This window comes from Macaca thibetana, chromosome 4 (assembly GCF_024542745.1).
Source record: "Macaca thibetana thibetana isolate TM-01 chromosome 4, ASM2454274v1, whole genome shotgun sequence".
NCBI classification, from domain to species: domain Eukaryota; kingdom Metazoa; phylum Chordata; class Mammalia; order Primates; family Cercopithecidae; genus Macaca; species Macaca thibetana.
The window spans coordinates 80,141,462-80,164,592 of NC_065581.1; the positions used below are offsets into that span (position 1 = coordinate 80,141,462).

A 23,131-nucleotide genomic window follows, 5' to 3' on the forward strand; every position below is an offset into this window, starting at 1 on the left:
ACACATCAATTACATATGTAAGCCTTGCTTCCCTCAATGAAACCTTTATATCTCATTTTCCAGGCCTCACTGCTCTGCTTCCTCTGAACAAAACACATAATGCAGGATTTTTAGCCTTTCAGAGATTAAGGAGTCCTTTTAGAAACTGGTGAAAGTTATGAATACTTGCCAAGCAAATGCACACATACATATACATAATTTTGTATCTCTTTTTATAGAGGTCACTGATACCCTGGAATTTGCTGGAAGTGAAGCCAGTACGTCCAAGGATTCCAGGTTGCTGCCATACCTCTTGAATTAGTTACTAACAAACATCTCACAGTTACCGTGGGACAGGAATTTGCAAACAACCTAGCTGGGTGGCTCTGGTTTAGAATCTCTCATGTGGCTGAAGTTGTTTGTGAAAGGAAAATAAAATCTCAGGACCCTAATTCACTATGCCAACAGGAAAAAATTAAACTGAAACCTGGGTCATGAGAGAAATTGCCTTTCTTTTTTAAATTTTTTTGAGACAGAGTCTCACCCTGTCACCCAGGCTGGGGTGCAGTGGTGCTATCTCAGCTCACTGCAACCTCCGCCTCCCGGGTTCAAGGGATTCTCCTGTCTCAGCCTCCCGAGTAACAGGGACTGCAGGTACACACCAGCACACTCAGCTAATTTTTGTATTTTTAGTAGAGACGGGGTTTCACCATGTTGGTCAGGCTCGTCTTGAACTCCTGACCTCAGATGATCCACCCACCTTGGCCTCCCAAAGTGCTGGGATTACAGGCATGAGCCACCACGTCTGGCCTGCCTTTCCTTTTGTTCCTAAGCAGATAGCTACAGATAAAATGTTAAAAATCTCCACAGGTAGCTACTCTATGTTCACCCTATCTTAAGTAAAGTGCCAGTTTACTGAGCGCTAGATGAATACATAATTAACTATTCTTCTACCTGCTCCTTTTCTCTTGCAACATGTGGATTCAGTAATGTGACTGTATTCTCCTTCTTTCCCCTCCAGCCCTTTTCCCCTTTATATAAATACTGAAGCCCTCAAAAATATCTTTGGAAAAAGGCACGAACCACAGATTGTTCCTATGAACTTGGGGTCCTTTTTTCCAGGCGTATCTTTAGCATTGGCAAAATAAAGTTCTAAATTGATTGAGAACCATTTCAGATACTTTTTGGTTTACACATTCAAGATGCCAACAAGGGCTACGGTTGTCCACAGGCCGGATGGGGGATAGGGTTACTGTTTCTAAGATGGTACATTCACAGGGCCACTGGCAGGAGGCCTCAGTTCCTTATCATATGGGCTCTCCATAGGCCCTGGTGTCCTCATGTCGGCAGCTGGATTCCCACAGAAGGAGTGCTGAAGACATAGAGCAAGGAAGAATCCACTGTGCCTTTTATGACCTACTCCCAGAATTAAAACTGTCATATCATCATTGTTGTATCCCTGAGGAGTGAGTCAGTAAGTCCAGCCCACACTCAAAAGAGAGGGAAATTAAGCTCCACCTCTTAAAGAAAGGATTTTTAAAACCACATTTTAGGCCGGGCGTGGTGGCTCAAGCCTGTAATCCCAGCACTTTGGGAGGCCGAGATGGGCGGATCACGAGGTCAGGAGATCGAGACCATCCTGGCTAACACAGTGAAACCCCCTCTCTACTAAAAATACAAAAAAAACTTAGCCGGGCGAGGTGGCAGGCGCCTGTAGTCCCAGCTACTCGGGAGGCTGAGGCAGGAGAATGGCGTGAACCCGGGAGGCGGAGCTTGCAGTGAGCTGAGATCCGGCCACTGCACTCCAGCCTGGGTGACAGAGCGAGACTCTGTCTCAAAAAAAAAAAAAAATAAAAAAATAAAACCACATTTTACAACCATCAATATCTCCAAGGAACCCAATGATATCAAGAAGGCGGTATTATGTTTAATCTGCCTGGAACCCCTCACTGTTCCTAGCACCATAATTACTACATAAATACCCGGGATGACTCATTACTATATTGAGTTAGGTACGGGTCAAGTAGTTTTTCATAACAATTTTGTGAATTTGGTAGCAATCTTTAGAAGTATCTAAATAGAACCTTTAACTCTTATAAATGAATTAAACTACAAAATGAAGAACAGATGACAATTCCTAAACTATGTTCCCACAGCTTAAGAGTAAATCCTCCTCCCCCAAATTCTGGCAGGAAGTTCTTACATAAGAAGGTAAAAAAGGATAAATTTTGTTAAGAAATTTATCATTTTGACAATTAAAAAAAGAACAAAATAAGCATAGCAATCCCTAAGCAGTTAAAATTTAGTTTTTTAACTGAAAAAAGAACCATCTTCTAAGCATTTCCTGAATTCCCAACTTCTGGATTTTTCCCTTAAGGTTTTTCACCCAAGTTCTGTGTATGCATAAACCTGCCAAGCACATAGCCTCAGGTGGTAGAGCTGCCACACATAATCAATAAGGTCATAGAGAATTAAATGAACAAGTCACATTGGCATTAATTAGTGCCACCTGTAAAAGTCCCTAATATATAAATAAATTAAGATCTTCATGTAAAACAAAAAACAAAAAAACCCCGATAAGTTTAAAGTTTTTATTACATTTTCTTTTGTTTTAATAGATTCCAGCACAAACATGCACAGAGAATGTATGCAAGTATTCCAAGATGTCTTGGAATAATAAGCACTCCAACATTTATAGGTCATGTCTCCAAGGTAAAGAAGTGGGATTCGTAGTTACTCTGTACATTTAAAGACATCTGCATTCCTTTTTTTTTTTTTTTTTTTTTTTTTTTTTTTTTTTGAGGCAGAGTCTTGCTCTATTGCTCAGGCTGGAGTGCAATGGCACGATCTTGGCTCACTAAAACCTCCGCCTCCTGGGTTCAAGCAATTCTCCCACCTCAGCTTCCTGAGTAGCTGGGATTACAGGTGCCTGCCACCACGTTCGGCTAATTTTTGTATTTTTACTAGAGATGGGGTTTCACCATGCTGGCCAGGCTGGTCTCAAAACTCCTGACCTCCAGTGATCCGCCTGCCTCGGCCTCCCAAAGTGCTGGTATTACAGGCATGAGCCACCATGCCCAGCCGACATCTGTATTCTTTAGGGAAGGGAGTATAAAGTAGGAGAAACTGAATTTCCCAATGGAAGTGTGAGCTAAAAGTAGATGATAGCTTTGGAATGAATAGTTACACTCCTTCTTTCTTCTTCCTCTGTGGGAAATGGGCACTATGGGTCCCTGGCTATGTGTGTATACTTGAATATCAGATCCAGTAGTTGTAATTCTTCATGCTATCTATAATTCTGGGAATCCAGCATACCGGACAGGTTCAACAATCAGAGTCTGGTATACATAGTGATGTCATTTGACATATTTCATATTATAAACCATTCCAGAGCTTACTTCTATTTGAGTCCTTTACTAAGAACTACCTCTGCCACTTGGGTGTTTGTCAGATAAGTGGTGATGGTTTACATAACACTAGGTACAGATTAGTCCCATTAAGTCCCATTATTAGAGTATGTGTTCCACAACTGCAAGAGTTTTGTAGCTTTTCTTTACTAATGCAGACCTACCACCTAACATAGTATCAGTTAACTGAATGTATGAATACACAAATAAATAAACCTTCCACCTTATCTCTGGTGTTAGGTTATTGTGAGAGAGAAAGAAACGGGGAGGGGGAAGAGAGAGAGTCAGCAAAAGTATAATTCATTATTTAAGTGCTTTAAAGTATATTAATTTTAAATGCATAAATATAAATTCTCTTCCTTTGATGTACAGGCACTCTTGGAAATTGCCAACATATGACTGTCCTCTTCCAATCTTTTCCTCTTGCACGACTGTACCCAAGGTGTATTTGGCAGACACTGACACCTATCAGCTGACATAGAAAATGGTTTCCCTCTGGGAATATACAGTCATCCATAAGTATCCATAGGGGATTGGTTCCAGGACTCCCCTCAGCAAAAATCCACCTATGCTCAAGTCCCTTATGTAAAATGACACAGTATTTTGATATAACCTATGCAAATCCTCCCGTATACTTTAAATCATCTCTAGATTACTTATGATACCTAATACAATGCCTACACATCACTTCATTCATGTGGATTCAACATAGGAATAAGTGTGCTACAAATCCAAGTATTGCTTTTTGAATTTTGTGGGGATTTTTTCCCCCAAAATATTTTCCTTCTGAGGTTGGTTAAAACCATGGGTGTGGAACCCATGGTGACAGAGGGTTAACTGTATATTCTCCAATCTTCTTCCTTAAATTCTTATTTTCCAACTTTGGTCCAATTAATAACAGGGAAATCTCTTTCTATATTCACTCTACTCCACTGACATACAGGATATTCTTGTACAATTTCTCAAAAGTGTATTCTTTGGACCTAGAGGTCCCATGAAAAAGAGTTCCATGATCATATAAGACTCACAGTGCTACACACTATATGTTTGCCAATTTCCCTATTTTGACTTCATTAATCTAGAAACAAACTCTGTGATAAAATTAGCAAAGTTAAGTCACTTCACCAGTAAAGGTATTATTTGAAATTGCTGAAAGGAAAAAAATGACGGAAATAACATACACTAGGGAAATAGGAGTAAAACAGCAATCACAGGGCCTAAAATAAAATTCTGTGTATTCATGTATTTATTTTTATTTAATTCACAAAGATGTAAGAACTTTATTAGCTATGGACAACAGAAGAAAAAATTTTAATATATTTGTTAATGAAGACCTTACCCATGCAATACTTATAACCAAAACAGTAATTTATATATCAATCCCCTCCTTACAGAAATATTACCAAAAAAAAAAAAAGATCCTAATTGAAATAGAAAATTGAGTCCCATGGGTAATTATACACTCTTAGCAAACACAATGAACTGTACATGACCTGCATAGATGAATTAACATTTGAGCAGCAGCAGTATTCCATTCTGATTGGACATAACAGAGAGTAGGACAGGCACAGGAGAAAGCAGGGTTAGGGAATGAAACTGGAGTCAGGCTCTAGAAGACCTCTAATACTAATCCAAGGAGATAAGGATTTGCGACAGGCAAACAGAGGCAGGGGTATGATTGCAATGACCAGGTTGGGTGGATTAGGGGTGACACAGGTTGAAGAGATGCATATAAACATCACAAGAAGAGGGACAAACACCTGAACGAGGTTGATGCAATGAAGAAGAGAAAGAAAAGAATGGATGTGAAAGAGTTTTTGAAGGCAGAGTGAATATGACTTCATAACAGGTTGGATGTGGGGAAGAGGGAAACAATTAAAGGCAAACTTTAGGTTTTGAGTCCAGGTGATTAGGAGAATCATGATGCCATTGGTGGACATACAAATAAGAAGAAAGATATATTTGCCAGACATGGTAAGGAGTTTCTTCTACCTTGGGCATACTGAATTTGAGAAGTTAGTGGGATACGCAGCAGAGACAACATAGAGACAAGAGGGAGAAGTAAAAAACTTAAGTGAAAGGTAGGACTTGAAATGTAGGCTTGAATGTTTCTACTCAACAGAAATTAGAGTTTCCTTTATGAGAGCAGATGAGCTTAGCAAAGGGGAAGAAGAAGGCAGGGAGAATCCCCTGCTAGCAGGCTAAAGGAAAAAGTATAAATGAGAAGGAGAAAGGGAAGAGGTAAAAAGAAAGAGGAAAGGGAAGAGGACAGAGGCAAACCAGTAGAATGCCAGGGAAAATACTTCCAAGAAGAAACCATGAATAATGCCAAATGCTAAGGATTGAGAAAAAGCAAATGATTTTGCTTAACAGGTGTGTTCATTTGTGATCTTTGAATCAGCAGTTTCAGTAAATGATTGCAATAAAAACATACGTGGACATGCTAGAAAGATCTCCTTAAACATGATACAAAAGCAAAAGCCTTCAATTTCAATTGTGACAGTATCAAAATTTAAAACTTCTGTATGTCAAAAGAAATTATATAGTTTAAAAGTAAGTGATAGGGTGAAAAAAGGACTACTCATCAAAACCAGATAAAGGATTAATACTAACACACACACACACACACACACTCACAGTCACCAACTTAAGTAAGCAAAGGAACATGAACAGGTTATTCATAGAAAAAGAAGCTCAAGTGTCTAATAAACATAAACAGAGATGTTCAACCACACTAGTAATCAGAGAAACAGTCTTTTAAAAAAGATACAATTTTATCAGGGCAAAATTAGTAATCCTAATAGTGTCAAGTATTGTAACAGGTATGAGGAGAACAACAAAGGCGTCAACTAGAAAAGCCTATAGGAGAGCAACTGAACAGTAGCTCTTAACCTTTAAAACATCAGTAGGCCGGGCATGGTGGCTCATGCCTGTAATCCCAGCACTTCAGGAGGCCAAGGCGGATAGATAATTTGAGGCCAGGACTTGGAGACCAGCCTGGCCAACATGAGGAAATCCCGAGTCTACTAAAAACACAAAAATTAGCCAGGTGTGGTGGCAGGCACATGCAATCCCAGCTACTGGGAGGCTGAGGCAGGAGAATCGCTTGAACTGGGAGACAGGGGTTGCAGTGAGCTGAGATCATGCCACTGCACTCCAGCCTGAGAGACAGAGAGCAAGACTCCATCTCAAAAAAGCCAAAAACATCAGTAGTAGGGAGCACTTCTATCCCCTGATAAAAAAGAACCAGGGTTTCTTTTATGGCTGATTCTAGGGCTGAGGCAGGGAAAAATGCGAAAATATAAGGTAAGTCCAGAGTATTTTATGAGATCAGGAAGCAAGGAGGTGCTCAAAAATTAAAAGTACGGGGTTAGGCAAAGGGACGTGACAGTCAGCCAAAAAGAGCTCCCAATAGCCAAAGCTGGAACAATTTGAGCAACAAAATAAGTAAATAAATAAATAATAGCATAGTACTGGATTATAACCCAAATTATAAAATAAATATACATGAGTCCTTAAGATATAATTGAAAGAACAAACGATTGAGAAAAAACAAATCTTTCTTACATAAAAATTCCAAATAAAATCTACAGATAATACCTTCCTCCAGGACACAGAGCTTATCACTCCTAGCCCTTTGAGTGTGGGCTGGATTTAGTGACTCAATTCCAAAGAATACAGCATGGGAAGGGAAAAAGGGTAGCTTGGTGGAAAAACCTGACGAACACTACCTTGGCTAAGTAATCAAGGCTAACATTGCCGGTAATGGAAGGTGGATACCCTAATATGATGTGATGGTATTTTCCCCAAACCCACAACCCAGTCTAATCATGAGAAAAACATCAGGCATGAAGGGGCATATTACAAAATGCCTAACCAATACTCCTCAAAACTGTCAAGGTTATGAAAAACAAGGAAAAACTATCATAGTCTAGAGGAGACAAAGGAGACATGACGAGTTAATGTAATGTGGTATCATGAATTAGATCCTGGAATAGAAAAAAGGACATTACTGGAAGACCTGGTGAAATGTGAATAAAGTCTGAAATGTAGTTACAGCAGTGCACCAATGTTGGTTTCTTAGTTTTGACAAAGATGTCACGATAATATTATCATCTTTCATTAGGGGAAACTGAATATGGGTTAGGGGTACACAGTAACAATCTGTACTAACTTTGCAACTCTTCTGTATATCTAAAATTACTCCAAAATAAAGTTTTTAAAAATTTAAAATAAATATACCCCAGGAATACCACCACCACTTCTTTCCATCCACTTTAAAGAAATTGTTGCAGAGGTGCGCAAGAAGGCATGTGCAAAGGTCTTCACTGCAGAATTGTATCAAAGAAAAATTTAAAATAACTTTAATAGAATAATGAAATAAATCATGAAATACATTATGGAATATAGGTTTAAAGAATGAGATACATTTATACGTACTGAGAAGACATAATATTGTGTGAAAAATAAATTGCAAAAGGACACTATGGTATATGATATTATTTATGTTAAAAAAAGAAAAAGGAAAACACAATGGTTTTTATATATACTTCTGGGGCATATATAAATATATGTATACGCTTAGGTAAAGGTCTGGAAAAATACACAGCAACCTGGTTACAGTGGTTATATAGACGGGAGTGAAATTAGAAATAGTAGTCCAGGGATTTGAACTTGACCCTATGATTTGAAATTATTTTACAAGGAGAATGCCTTCACCATTTACCTGGGGAATTAGGAATGACTGATTTAAGTATGGGAGTTTTCTCTGACATGGAGAGAAAATGACAAGAGTAAGGTTCTGGCAGTTGATATTGTGCAGTAAGGCAGAGGGTGTTGATATTGCGCAGTAAGGCAGAGGGTGTCCCATGGAGGACAGCGCTATTGCTACAGGCCTTTGGCCTGAAGCCTTGCATAGGTGCCTGGGACAAGCACTTCCTTCCACAATGGATGTTACAGCAGCAGCTAGACTTAACAGTGGGAACTCCAATAATGAAATGTTCCATTTATTTTGCTTTGCAATAGAGGTGCATGCACCTGGAGGGCTCTTACAGCGATCTGGATAAAAAGTCCCCAAGTGATAATGAAAGAAACTGACTTCTTCCCTCTACTCCAGCTGACTTTAGGATCCAAAGATCATTTTTCAACCCCAATGTTTAAAACAAAAGCAGAACCACAGGAACATTGCAGTTGCTTTATATGACAAATGTCAAATTAAAATTCTGGCAGACACTAAAGATTACCCACCTTTTTCTTTATACATGTCATCTCACATTAGGCCAATACATTTCCTTACAAAATGGGATTACAAAAATCACATGGAAAATCTGGAAGGAAATTTAACTCAGGGCATGTGTCTGAATAAGTGCTAAAACTCCATTAAGGGATTAGAGTTTTTCTTAATATATTTTAAGAGGATCATTTGCCATCAATAATCTTTGGTATTTAAAAAACATTTTTAAGAAGCTTCAAATATACAAATAAAAGCTTTCTCTTCTACCAGATCTAAGTTTCAGTAAGTGATTAAAAACTACAGCCTCTTTCCAACTCTTAAGTCATTAAAATAGGCCATATAGATTCTATAGTCCATCACTATAATAATAATACAAGAGTTACACAGTACTCTTTGCATGGGGACAACCAAACTTTAACCCGGATGATCTCAACTGTCTGCTTTCTCTGTGCTTGTGCGTAGTAGATGACAAGCTGGAGAAGGTCACAGCATAAGAAAGGTTAACATCACTATGAATTTGTGATCATGAACCTCAAATGGGCAATGAACAATGCCTACCAAGTCCACACATTTCTGGTCATCTCACTCATCTCCTTTCCAAATGACCATTTTAAATCTCCATTCTCCTCAAATCTGCAAGTGTCCACTACCCTCATCCCTTCTCCCTCTTGTGCTTCCTCCCTCTTGTGCCTCCTGCCTCTTGTGCCTCCTCCCTCTCGACTCCTGTCTTACAGATAAAACAGAAGGCATCAGAGGATGAGTATTTCATCTTCTCAAAACCTATACGCAAATCTATTCCAGCCACTCCAATACTGATCTCCTTCTCTCCTGTTACAAAAGGAGAGCTATCCTGCTCCTGAGGCTGGTTGCTCCACCAGAACTTGAGATACCAGACCTTTTCATTTTGTCCTGGAATCCTGCTATCAGTCATACCTTCTTTCTCATGTGTAATAACCCTCTTCTCAACAGGACCTTCCCTGTTGGCTTTTTTATTTTTTGAGACAAAGTCTCACTCTGTCATCCAGGCTGGAGTGCAGTGGCGTGATCTCAGCTCATGGCAACCTCTGCCTCTTGGGTTCAAGTGGTTCTCCTGTCTTTGCCTCCCAAGTAGCTGGGACTATAGGTGCACACCACCACATCCAGCTAATTTTTGTATTTTTAGTAGAGACAGTGTTTCACCATGTTGGCCAGGCTGGTCTTGAACTCCTGACCTCAAGTGATCCACCCACCTCGGCCTCCCAAAGTGCTGGGATTACAGACCTGAGCCACTGCACCCGGCCCCCTGTTGCTTTTAAATAGACTCAAGTGAGTCTAACCCCACCTGCCTACCTTAAGTCAGCTTCTCATCCCCTTCTTCTCTGTTCTTCTCCTTTCACAGCCAAACTTCTTGAAACAGTGGTCCACACTTACTGTTTGGCATATCACCTCTCACTCACTGCTCACCCATTCCACCCCGGCTCCCATCCCAGGCACTCAACAAGAAAATTCCTGCTAAAGTCACTAATAACCTTTGTAATCTACATCCAATGCATGTTTTACATTCAACATCTTACTGACCTCTCTCTCAGCAGCGTTTGACCACTTTCTCCTTCTTAAAGCAGTTTCCTCCCTTAGCTTCTAAAAAGCAACACTGTTGTTTTCCTTCTGTCTCACCACTCCTCTATCTCCTTTCCAGACTCACCCTCCTTTAACTAGCCTATAAATGTGGGAGTTCTTCACTACTCTGTCTTCCATTCTTTCTTCCTAAATAATCTTACTCATGCCTTTGGCTTCAATTATGACTAATATGCAGATGACTCACAAATTTACAAATCCAGCCCTAACCTTTCACTTGAACCCCAGGTCTATATATTAACATTCTATTTGCTATTCCCTCTTGAACAACTCAAATGCACCTCCAACTCAACATGTACAAAAGTGAACCAATTATCTTCTCCCAAAACTTTATCTTCTTCCAATATTATCTATCCCAGTATTTGGCGGCCCATTCCCCAAATCCAATCAATCACCAAGTATGCAATTTTACTTAATAAGTATCTCTCAAATCTATCGCAGCCACCATTACCCAGGTCCAAACTAAAATAATTTCTCTCTCTTAGGCTACTGCAATAGCTTCCTATCTGATCTACCCAAATCCAACTGTTCTCTAGATGGCTGCCAGAACAATCTTTCTGAAGCTTAAATTAAACCACCTCTTCCTTCTCTCTGGATAAAATATTCAATCAGTTCTTATTGTTCTTAGGACAAAGACTAAACTCTTTCAAGTCCCTTTGGGTCCCTGAGTTGGTCTGTCTTCCCTACCCTACACCTGTTTCTCTCTATTAGTCACCTTGACCTTCCTGTCCCTTGTACTCACTGTACTGCCTCCTACCCCTTGCCTAGAAGCTCTTCACAGTAAACTTCTTCTCATCCTTCAGGCAGCAGTCAAGCATCAATTTTTTTTTTTTTTTTTTTTTGGAGACGGAGTCTTGCTCTTGTTGCCCAGGGTGAAGTGCAATGGTGCAATCTTGGCTAACTGCAACCTCCACCTCCTGGGTTCAAAGGTTTCTCCTGCCTCAACCTCCCGAGTAGCTAGGATTATAGGCATGTGCCACCACACCCGGCTAATCTTACATTTTTAGCAGAGACGGGGTTTTTCCATGTTGGTCAGGCTGGTCTCGAACCCCCTACCTCAGATGATCTGCCAGCCATGGCTTCCCAAAGTGCTGGAATTACAGGCATGAGCCACTGTGCCTAGCCCAAGCATCAATTCTTCATGGACTCCTATCCTGACCCAGTTGGTTTTTCTCTGATTTGTTCTCATAGCACCATTTATCTCTTCATCACAGCACTAATCAGTTTGCAGTTTTGCATTTATTTATTTTTCCTGCTAGATTGTAATAAGTCTGTGATACAAGGTCTCATTTAGCTCAATATTACATTCCTAATATGTAGCACAAGACTATACATTTAATAAGTATTTGCTGAATGAATCAATGACCTTCTCTAATTCCTGAAGTTGAAAACTTTTCTATTAATTGTCCAAATTCTATGGATTCTTACAATTCAGCTTCTTTTCTCTAGCTTCACTGCAAATGCCTTATCCCTTTATATACAAATTTCCTACAGCAGCCCTGTAGGATGCAGCCTTAGCTTTAGCTTCTCTCCAGTTCACCTCTTACTGCACACAATTGACAGGATGCTGGGCAACATCTTCTTACAGGCAATCAAGATGGGGAAAGACCACAAGGAAAAAGAGATTGTATAAGGAAAGGGAAGCTTGAAGCCACCCCATCTCAGAATGTTTGGCCTGGAGAGAATAGCAGGTTACCTGAATCTCTGAAGAGCTATCATGTTCAAAAAATAGCAGCTCTGGAAGAGTGTCTAGGAAGCAGATTTATCTCAAATAAAAGGAAGACCATTCTAACAATTAGAACTTCAGTGTAGTTGCTTTCCAACTCATAACTTTGCCATAATCCAGTGGATTCAAGCATAGTCTGGTGAAATGCATATCACAGATTCTTAAATATCACCTCATATCACAGTGATTCTTAAATTTTTTTTTTTCAGCTGTGGAACCCTTTCTTCCAAAACACCCTGTTGAGTAGAAACTAATATTTGAAAGAAATAAATGTGAGCATCTCTACAGTAGGTGTCTGACCCCCACCCCACCTTCCCAAGCCCTCTGGGAGCTACATACTCTTTCATTAGCTAGAATCCACTATTTGAACATGTGGATGTTTTTGCTGCCCAGCTCTTTTCAGTTTTTCCTGGAATAGGGGTGGAGTGGGGGACAGTACTTCCTACCTTTTGTTCTATTTTCTTTAATTCAGTGAATGAATACTGTTCTTCATGAAAACCTGTTCCATAGATGCTTTGGTTTGAATGTTTGTGTCCTCTCCAAAAGTCATTTTGAAACTTAATTCCCAATGCAACAGTATTTAGAGGTAGGGCTTTTGAGAGGCGATTAGACCACAATGGCTCTGCCCTCATGGATGAGATTAGCACTTTTTAAAAGAGCCGGTGGGCCAGGCATGATGGCTCACCCCTGTAAGCCCAGCACTTTGGGAGGCTGAGGCAGGTGGATCACCTGAGGTCAGCAGTTCAAGACCAACCTGGCCAACCTGATGAAACCTCATCTCTACTAAAAATACAAAAATTAGCTGGGCGTGGTGGCAGGCGCCTGTAATTCCAGCTACTTGGGAGGTTGAGGCAGGAGAATTACTTGAACACGGGAGGCAGAGGTTGCGGTGAGCCAAGATTGTGCCATTGCACTCCAGCCTGGACGACAGGGTGAGACTCCATCTCAAAAAAAAAAGGCTGGTGGGGGCTAGCTGGGCCCTTTTGTCCTTCCATCCCTTTCATCCTGTAAGGATATAGTAACAAGGCACCACCTTGGAAGCAGACATGGGGCCCTCACCAGACATCAGAACTGCTGGCACTTTTATCTTAGACTTCCCAGCCTCCAGAATCCGGATAAATACATTTCTGTTGTTTATAAATTACCTAGTCTCAGGTATTTTGTTATAGCAGCACAACAGACTAAGACATTAGCATTTATATAGATTTTGGTCTTTTGAATACATTTTGGGGGTGTATTTACCATGTTGCCTTAACTTGACCATAAGTTCCTTTTTGGCAAAATCTTTGTTCTCCTGCTTCAAAATCACTTATTAATACAGTACCAAGTACAGCAGGAGGTAATAAAAAAGAGAAAAAAGGAAAACGTAGACCTTTCTCATACGAAAGGTTAAGACAACTACTTCAGGTCTGACTCATAAAACTATCTCACATACAATTAGAAAACATAGAACAGAGAAGAAACAATTTTATATACTGATTCCCCTTCCATCCTCTACCCAATCGCAGTCCCCAAGCCCTTTTTATTCTCACAGGTCATGATCAGATTTGTCTCATATTTTTTCATCAGAAGAAGGAAACCAGATTCTCCTCAAGGAAGCGATCTGAAGAGAATAACTGCTTTTCATAGGACACCTGGAATTTCTAGTAAAAAAAAAAAAGCTCACTTTTATTATATGCCTTATTTTCTGTTTCTTCTTTTATTATTACTACTGGATTCATGTATAGTATAGGAATTTCAAATAAAACAAGTTTTAGTTTAGGCCATTGTACAGTCATGTGTCGCTTAACAACATGGATACATCCTGAGAAATGCGTTATTAGGCAACTTCGTCTTTGTGTGAACATCATGGAGTTACTCAGACAAACCTAAGTGATATAGTCTATTATTCCTAGGCTACAGACCCATAGCGCACATTACTGCACTGAGTACTGTAGGCAACAGTAACACAATGGTAATTCTTTATGTATCTAAACATATCTAAACACAGAAAAGGTACAGGAAAGATAGAGTATTATAATCTTACGGGACCACTGCCATATATGCAGTCTGTCATTGCAATGTCACTGTGAAGTTCATGACTATACTTAAAAGTCTAAAAAAGATATTTTCCATTTACAAATGAAAGAAGTACGTACTTAATTTGCTTAATAATGAATGGTCCCTAGATGTACACATTTTGGTGATAATACTAACAGAAAAATATGTGAAAAGTGATTTCAAATGATGCATTTATATTTTTCCATAAGCACCTAACTACTTCTCTGTATCTTCAGAGTAATTTCCATTCAATAGATTCTTGTTCTAAGGAGCTAAGGCATTGAACTTCTAAAGAAAATCACATTTGTACCCATAAATTCTGATCTATAACATCAGATATGAACATACTGTAAATCAGAAGTTTCTGCTACTGATGTTACAGATTAAGAGGCATAAATTTCACTGAATATAGTATAGTAAGCAGTATATTTTGAGGAGTTATCAAAAGTTTGACACATTCTAAACTACCAGGAGAATTTCTCTTGAGGAAAAATACACATTCATAGTGGCCTTTTCGGATGTCCTAATATTTTCTGGTGAGAGACTACATGATACAATGAAAAGTACTGAATTTGAAATCAGGACAACCCAACTCTAATTCTGGTTTTATCAGTAACATACTGACTAACTGAAGTTATTTCTCTTTTTGGTCCTCAGATTTCTTGATTGTAAAACGTAAGACTTGAACATTCATTTCTGAAGTTTAAGTACATCCTACGCTGCAAAGTCAATGTACCCAACTGGGATGCACTGACAATGTCACCTTGTGACTCCTAAGTGGGAAGTGGAATAAACACTTACTTGAGATTGTTTAATAACACGTTCTTTAGCATTTGGTGACACTTGTCAATTCCTTCATTCATTTATTCTAACATCATATTCACACACTATTCAAATAAGATAACATAAAGTGTTTTAGCAGGTTACACAACTATTAAATAATAGTCTTAGATACTCTGCTGGATACAAAATCAGCATAATTAACCTTTGTGTTTTTTTGTTTTTAACCAACCAAAAAGACAATTTCCTCTAAATCTTCTCAAAACCACCTAATTTTATTTCCAAAGTTATTTCAGGCAATGACAGTCTCTGCCACATCAGGTGCAGAGTATCAGAATTAAGGAGAATTTGGCAATGATATCTTGGAAATGACACTAAAAGCACAGGCAACAAAAGCAAAAATAGAGAAATGGGACTATCTCACACTTAAAAACCTTTGTGCATCAAAAGACACAATGAACAAAGTGAAAAGGCAACCTCCAGAATGAGAGAACATATTTGCAAATCATGCATCTCATAAGGGATTATTATCCAGAATATAAAGCATTCCTACAACTCAATAACAAATTAAAAGGACTTGATTAAAAAGGGCAAAGGACTTAAACAGAGATTTCTCCAAAGGTGATATGCAAATAACCAACAAACATGAAAGGATGCTCAACATCACTAATCATCAGAAATATGCGAATTAAACCACAATGATATCACCTTGCATCCATTACGATGGCTACTCTTAAAAAAAGAGAATAACAAGCGCTAGCAAGGATGTGGAGAAACTGGACTGCTTCTGCACTTTTGATAGGATTATAAAATGCTGCAACTGCTATAAAAGACAGTGTGAAGGTTCCTTAAATAATTAAAAATAGAACTATCATATAATCCAGCAAACCCACTTCCAGATATATATCCAAAAGAATTGAGACTGAGCATGGTGACTCACACACGAAATCTCAGCACTTTGGAAGGCTAAGGCTTGAGGATCGCTTGAGACCAGGGTTTTAAGACCAGCCTGGGCAACATAGTAAGATGCTGTCTCTATTTTTTTTTTTTTTTAATTAAAAGAAAAAAAAATTGCAAACAGGGCCTCAAAAAGATATTTGCACGCCAATGTTCATAGCAGCACTATGTAAAATAGCCAAGAGGTAGAAGCAACCCAAATGTCCACTGACAGATGAAAAGATAAACAAAATGTAGTATATACATAACATGGAAAGATACTCGGTCTTTAAAAGGACGGAAATCCTGTCACATACTACCATGTGAATGAAACTTGAGGACATCATGCTAAATGAAATAAACTAGTCACAGGAAGACAAACACTATGATTCTACTTACAAGAGATATCAAAAAGTAGTCAATGTTGACTGGGCACAGTGGCTCACACCTATAATCCCAGTACATTGGGAAGCTGAGGTGGGTGTATCACTTGAGGCCAGGAATTCGAGACCAGCCTGGCCAACATGGTGAAACCCCAACTTTACTAAAAATACAAAAATTAGCCAGGCATGGTGGCTCATGCCTGTAATCCCAGCTACTTGGGAGGCTGAGGCAGGAGAATCACTTGAACTTGGGAGGCAGAGGTTGCAGTGAGCAGAGATAGCACCACTGCACTCCAGCCTGAGTGACAGAGTGAGACTCTGTTTCAAAAAACAAACAAACAAACAAACAAAAGTAGCCAATGTTATGGACTGAATTGTGTCCCTTCAAATTAGTAAGTTCAAGCCCTAACCCCAATGTTCCTATATTTGGAGATAGGACCCCAATGTCCCTGTATTTGGAGATAGGAGGTCATTAAGATTAAATGAGGTCATAAAGATGGGTCCCTAATCTGATAGGGCTGCTGTCCTTACCAGAAGAGGAAGAGACACAGGAGATCTCTTTCTTTGACATGCACAGGAGGAAAGGCCATGCGAGGACACAGAGAGAAAACAGACATTTACAAGCCAGGAAGAGAGCCCTCACGAGAAACCAACCCTTGATCTTGGAATTTTACCCTCTAAAATTAGACTTTTAGCCTCTAGAAAAAATAAATAAATGTCTGTTGTTTAAGGCATCTAGTCTGTAGTATTTTGCTATGGCAGCTCTAGTCAACTATAATATAGTCAAATTCACATAAGTAGAAAGTAGAATGGTGGTTAACAGAGGCTGGGGTGAGTGGGAAAGAGGGTTGTGGTTTAATGAGTATGGAGTTTCAGATTTGCAAGATAAAATTGTTCTGGAGATCTGTTTCACAACAACAGAATATACTTAACGCTACTGAAATATACACTTAAAAATGGTTAAAATGGCAAATTTTGTGTTATGTGTTTTTAAATACAATTTTTAAAATTAGAGTTTCAATTTTCCTGCTGAAATAAAGAAAAAAAGATAAGGAAATACTACTTTACAAGTAAAGACAACTACTAATACTATTCTAGGACTACAAAATATATATGGGTGTGGTTACATTTGTTTTTACTTCACTGGAAAAAATAACATATTTTTAAAACTATCTTAAGCTAAAACAACACATCTACTTTAGAGATAATATTTAGCAATATGTAGCAAAATAAAGAAACCAAACTAGTTTATAGTTTAGTCTCTATATTTTATTAAAGCTGAAAATAACATTTCATCATTTTTTCCTCAATATATTTTGTAAGAAAATGTTATTAATAATAGTCAAATGTAGAATTGTTCTTCTCAGCTCAAATTTCCACATTCCTAAATTAGATATTTTATCCTTTGAAAAAGGTGGGAAGAACCACTACCAATACCAATACTAGGGCTCATGTAACTTACAAAGTGAAGAGAATTCAATTTTAGCTTAAATAAAAAACACTTCTTTACTCCCTACTAATTGCATTCTCCTAAGTCTTTTTCTCCTAAAAATACAAAAGCAAGGAGCTTGATAACTATGAAATTCTTCATCAATATTTAATAAAAACAAATCTATTCTTCATATTTCCCTTACAGAAAAAAGAGAGGTGTGACATAAACATTTATGTTTTTTGTCACTTATTCTGTTTAACCTAACAAAGTTAAAGTGGATTATATTTAATAGAAATTTTGGCTCACTGGGTATGGTTGCTTATGTCTGTAATCCCAAAATTTTGGGAGGTTGAGGTGGGTGAATCACTTCAGCCCAGCAGCTCGAGATAAGTCTGTGCAACATGGCGAAATCCCACCTCTACAAAATATAAATATACAAAAAGTAGCTAGGTGTGGTGACATGTACCTGTAATCCCAGCTACCTGGGAGGCTGAGGTGGGAGGATCACTTGAGCCCAGAAGGTTGAGGCTGCAGTGAGCTGAGACTGACCCACTACACTCCAGTCTGGGTGACAGAGTGAGACCTTGTCTCAAAAAGAGTAAAAAATATAAGGAAAAAGAAATTTTGGCTCATGTGATAGTAAGATTTTCTTATTTGCTGGCCTAAACACAATTTCAAGAAAACTGTGGGCTATATAACACACAGAGGGAAAAAGGCAGACAAAGTTTGATTTCAGATGTCTTGATTAGGGTTTCTCAAATTTGGCACTATTGGCATTTGGGGTTGAAAAATTCCTTGTTGTGGGAGTTCTCCTTGGCACTGAAGGATGCTTAAGAACATCCCTATTTACTAGACGCCAGTAGTTCCCCAAGTTGTGACAACTAAAAATGTCTCCAGACATTGCCAAATGTCTCCTGTGAGGCTAAATTACTCCCAGTCTAGAGCATATGAGGCCACAGGTGGACTGATGAATTGGCAGACTTAAACTACAGAAGTTAATATAGAATCTAAAGCCAAAAAGTTAATATTTAGCATCTAAATGCTGATAAGTAAACTAAAAAATGTGATATATGAAATAAATTATTTCCCCAATACAAAATGTGGAGCAGTAAAAAAAAAAAAAAAAACCACTGGCGCTCACCAAGATGTGAAACTCTAGCTGGAGTGGGCAGGAGGGGAGGATGAAAAACAATACACTTCAAAGTGTTGAGTGTTGACAGAGATGTGTGTCTATTGCTAGAAAGAAGGAACACTCTAAAAATACTACATGCCACTTTTTTGTGTATGCTCAAGGAAATAAAACCATAGTTACATTTGCTATTTTCCTCTTTTAGACTACCATCTGGCAATCCACACTTCCACTAGAAAAAAGTTCTAGCCAATTGGACTAAAATAGTTAATACACCACCTCCTGTGCCAAAAATATGCCAGGAAGTCTACAGCTTGTTCAGTCACACCCAAAAAGACACTAATGTCCTTAAATGACAAAGTAAATAACTCACAGCATGTTTACCTACTTCTCTTCGTACCTTGGGGGCAGAGCGTCAAACAATAGCAGGAGGAAAAATACAACAAAAGTAGTTATAAGCAACAGGCAAACTAAAGTGACCAAATTAATTTATTAGATGTCAACTTGTCCCTAAGACAGTTGGAGTTTTAAAAAATCTACTAATTGAATACAAGAGAACACATAAGACTATAGTCACAATATTTCCAGTGTCAGAGGAATTTGTTAAGAATGAGTGAAGTAATAAGGCAGGTGCATCAGATTCTTATAATACTCTTCAAGAAAGGAAAGGTAAAGATTCTACATATAATGAATATAACAATCAGCAAAATAAACTACTACCTTTTTCTTAATACTTGAAAGTTGTCAAAAGACAAACTGGTACATGCATGCTAGTATATCCTGTGAGTTATCTTTCACTAATCCATATAGGCAGGCTATGGTAACAAGAACCTACAGTTACCAATAGGTAAATAATGATTACTAAATATTACAAAGATAAGCAGAAAACCATGCACCATTGCACAAACATTAATTGAATGCTTTGAGCACTTTTATAAGTACTTATCTAGCTGAGCAAGACAGAGATGGTCCTGGTTCACGCGGAGTTTACATTTCAGGGCAGGAATTCTAATGAAATAATCAAACATTTGGGAAATGCACCACCATGAAAGACAGGTACCAAACTCAATCTTTGTTTTCAAAAACAGAAGAGCCAACACCCAAGGAAAACATTAATAGAGAAACAACAAGACTTTAAGCAAAAATATTATTATCACAGAGATTGTATCTGTAAAAAGAGATTATGACATAAGAGAAAAATTTGAGTGAATGCTCACATTTAAACATATCTGTATAAAATCTTAGAAAGCCAAGGATAAAAAGAAAATCCTACAGGTTTTTGGAGAGACAGAATAGATATAATAAATTTTCAGATACTCACAGATTGACTACAGTCCAAGGTTAAAAGAAGTATTAAAGAGTATACTTCATCACATTAAAAAAATCAAACAAAGAATACTGAGTAAAAAAAATCACAAAAAGAGAACATATCAAATAATACCATACCTTTTTAAGGAAGTATTTATAATAAAGATACAAAACTTTCATGGTCATGATGCATGACAGTAGACAAATGGAGGAGGGCTTCAGCTTAATATTTCTTTAAGAAGAAATACAACCATCATATCATCAGAATCACAAAGGATTCAACATAGGAAAGGGAGGAGGTTAGGGAGCGAGCAAAAAGACAAACATGAATCTCCAAGTCTTTCCTTGTTCCAGTGAAGAGTATGGATACTAATTAAATCTAAATATTGACAGTTAAAAAAAAGAGTAAATTTAAATGTGTATTAAAATTTTAAGGTTAATCACGAATAATCATTTTGAAGTAAACAAAAAAGTTCTTTTTTGCTTCCAAATCATTGGAGGAAAGAAATGACACAGAGAGGGCAACCAATCTAAAAGAGCAAACTATGTCCAAATTCATCAAAATCACAATAAATGTGAATAATTAAATTCACCATTAAAATAGAAGGACTCTCCTACTGGAGTTTTAAACTATCCAGCTATACACAGTTCATAAGGTATATCTTAATGCAATATACACTTGATTAAATGACACAAGACAGGTGAAAATAAACACAAAAAGAACAAATCAACAATTTTTTAAAAGTAAATATAGTAGTATTAACTTCAGGCAAATGTATTAGTAAGGTTCTCTAGAGGGATGGAACTAATAAGACAGATAAATACCTTAAAAGGGGAGTTTATTGAGGAGTATTAACTCACATGATCAAAAGGTGCCACAACAGGCCATCTGTAAGCTGAAGAGCAAGGAAACTAGTCCAAATCCCAAAGCTGAAGAACTTGGAGTCCAATGTTCAAGGGCAAGAAGCATCCAGCATAGGAGAAAGATGTAGGCTGGGAGGCAAAGCCAGTCTAGTCTTTTCATGTTTTTTCTGCCTACTTTATATTCCAGCCATGCTGGCAGCTGATCAGACGGTGCCCACCCAGATTAAGGGTGGGTCTGCCTTTCCCCAGCCCACTGACTCAAATGTTAATCTCCTTTGGTAACACCCTCACAGACACACCCAGGATCAATACTTTGCATCCAGTCAAGTTTATACTTAGTATTAATCATCACGAGTAGACCCCTTGTTAACTTATACCCATACACATCTCCTGAGATCATACATAATCTTCAAATAAAAACAATAAGAAGGTCATAATTATGCCTAACATAATACAACTATCCTTCATATAACCGGAAATGCACCAATCCCCAACCCTCTATTCCATAAAGTTAACAATACTTAAAAGCTCATATGAAGTCAATAAATTTTATGTCACATGATAAAGGAAAAAGGAAGTAAGATGAAGATATTTTCTTAGTACAAGTGCACAAATGTGTTTTTAACAAAAGGAGAAGGAAATACTCACGACACTTACATTCCTTGTTTCTGCAACTGGTCATCTGGTCATAGCTGGTATTGATGACTACCTTCTTCTACTATCCATCCTGTATTCCCTTTGCCTTCAGCAAGCACCTCAGCAGGTTGTGGTTTTTTTCCTGGTAGAGTGAACCAAACCTTCATTCCTGAAGGGTCTGGGTCATTTGTAGTCCTGCCTGGATTGAGCTGTTGTAGTTTCCCATTGACCTTAATTGCAGGGCATGGTAATACTAAGAGATGCCCTAATGGATCTCCTGTATTTCATGCATACTCTTCCTTACTTCCATTGTGGAGCAGTAGACTGATTTCATCTTGATAGTCCAGGTCACTCACCGCAGGAAACACTGTTACTTCCTTCTTAGCCTGTTGACTTAAAGGTAGGAGGAGCCCAAAGTGTCCAGGTGGCAATCTTAACTTCCAGTTTAATGGAATCGTTGTTTTGTCTTCTGGTGGCAGCGTTGCTCCTGCTGGAACTAAGACCTCTAGGCCAGCGGAAAGTAATGTTGCAGGAAGAGGAAGCAAACATTTTGCTAGTGGATCACTATGGGTGCCACTTCCACTCCACCCCTCGATTCCTGGACCCGTGAATCCTGGCTATGGGAGAAACACTGCCATATGCTGGATGCTGATTCAGAGCATACACGGCATTCTGGAGAACTTTGCCCCAGCCCTGCAAAGTATTGTCACCTACTTGCTGTTGTAATTGTGACTTCAAAAGGCCATTCCACTGTTCTATCCAGCTGCTTCAGGATGATGGGGAACACAGTAAGATCAGTGAGTCTAATGAGCATGAGCCCACTGCTGCACTTCTTTAGCCATAAAGTGAGTGCCTTGGTCAGAGGCAGTGCTGTGTGGAATACCATGATGGTGGATAAGGCATTCTGTGAGTCTTCGGATGGGAGTCTTGCAGAAGCATTGTGTGTAGGATAGGCAAATCCATACCCAAAGTGTGTATTCCACTGAGGACAAACCTCTGCCCTTTCCATGATGGAAGAGGTCCAATATAATCAATATGCCACCAAATAGCTGGCTGATCACCCCCAAAAATGGCGCCATATCAAGGGCTCAGTGTTGGTCTCTGCTGCTGGCAAACTGGGCACTCAGCAGTGGCCATAGCCAGGTCAGCCTTGGTGAGTGGAAGTTCATGTTGCTGAGCCCATGCATAACATCTATCCCTGCCACCATGGGCACTTTATTCATGGACCCATTGGGCAATGACAGGGTGGCTGGGGAAAGAGGCTAAGAATGAGTCATCCTATCCACTTGATTATTAAAATCTTCCTCTGCTGAGGTCACCTGTTGATAAGCTCTCACATGGGATACAACTATCTTCACAGTTTTTGATCACTCAGAGAGGTCCATCCACATACCTCATCCCCTAATTTCTTTGTCACAATTTTCCAATCATGCTTCTTCCAAATGTCTGACCATGTCAAACCATTGGCTACAATGAATCAGTATATAATTGCACATCTGGCCATTTCTCCTTCCATCCAAGGTTCACTGCTCCAAGTTCTGCCCACTGGGAAGAGTTCCCTTCACTGTTATCATTCAAGGATGTCCCAGAAAGGGGCTATAGTGCTGCAGCTGTCCACTTTCAGGTGGTGTCCGCATATCGTGGAGAACCGTTTGTGAACTAGG

The 23,131-nt window shown here is 38.8% G+C and overlaps 1 protein-coding gene across 4 annotated transcripts in view; it reads right to left on the reverse strand.

Moving 5' to 3' along the window:
• UBE3D (ubiquitin protein ligase E3D) overlaps nt 1–23,131 on the reverse strand; it is a 179,784-nt gene that overhangs the window by 104,999 nt on the left and 51,654 nt on the right. Inside the window, exon 9 of one of the 4 annotated variants that reach the window (XM_050788166.1) lies at nt 1,845–13,602. The exons of the other annotated variants lie outside the window; for them this stretch is intronic. Within the exon in view, the coding sequence (XP_050644123.1) occupies nt 13,512–13,602 (91 nt within the window). The 3' untranslated portion in view covers nt 1,845–13,511. Of the gene's footprint in view, nt 1–1,844; nt 13,603–23,131 lie in introns of those variants that run through there. 4 annotated transcript variants of the gene reach the window in all.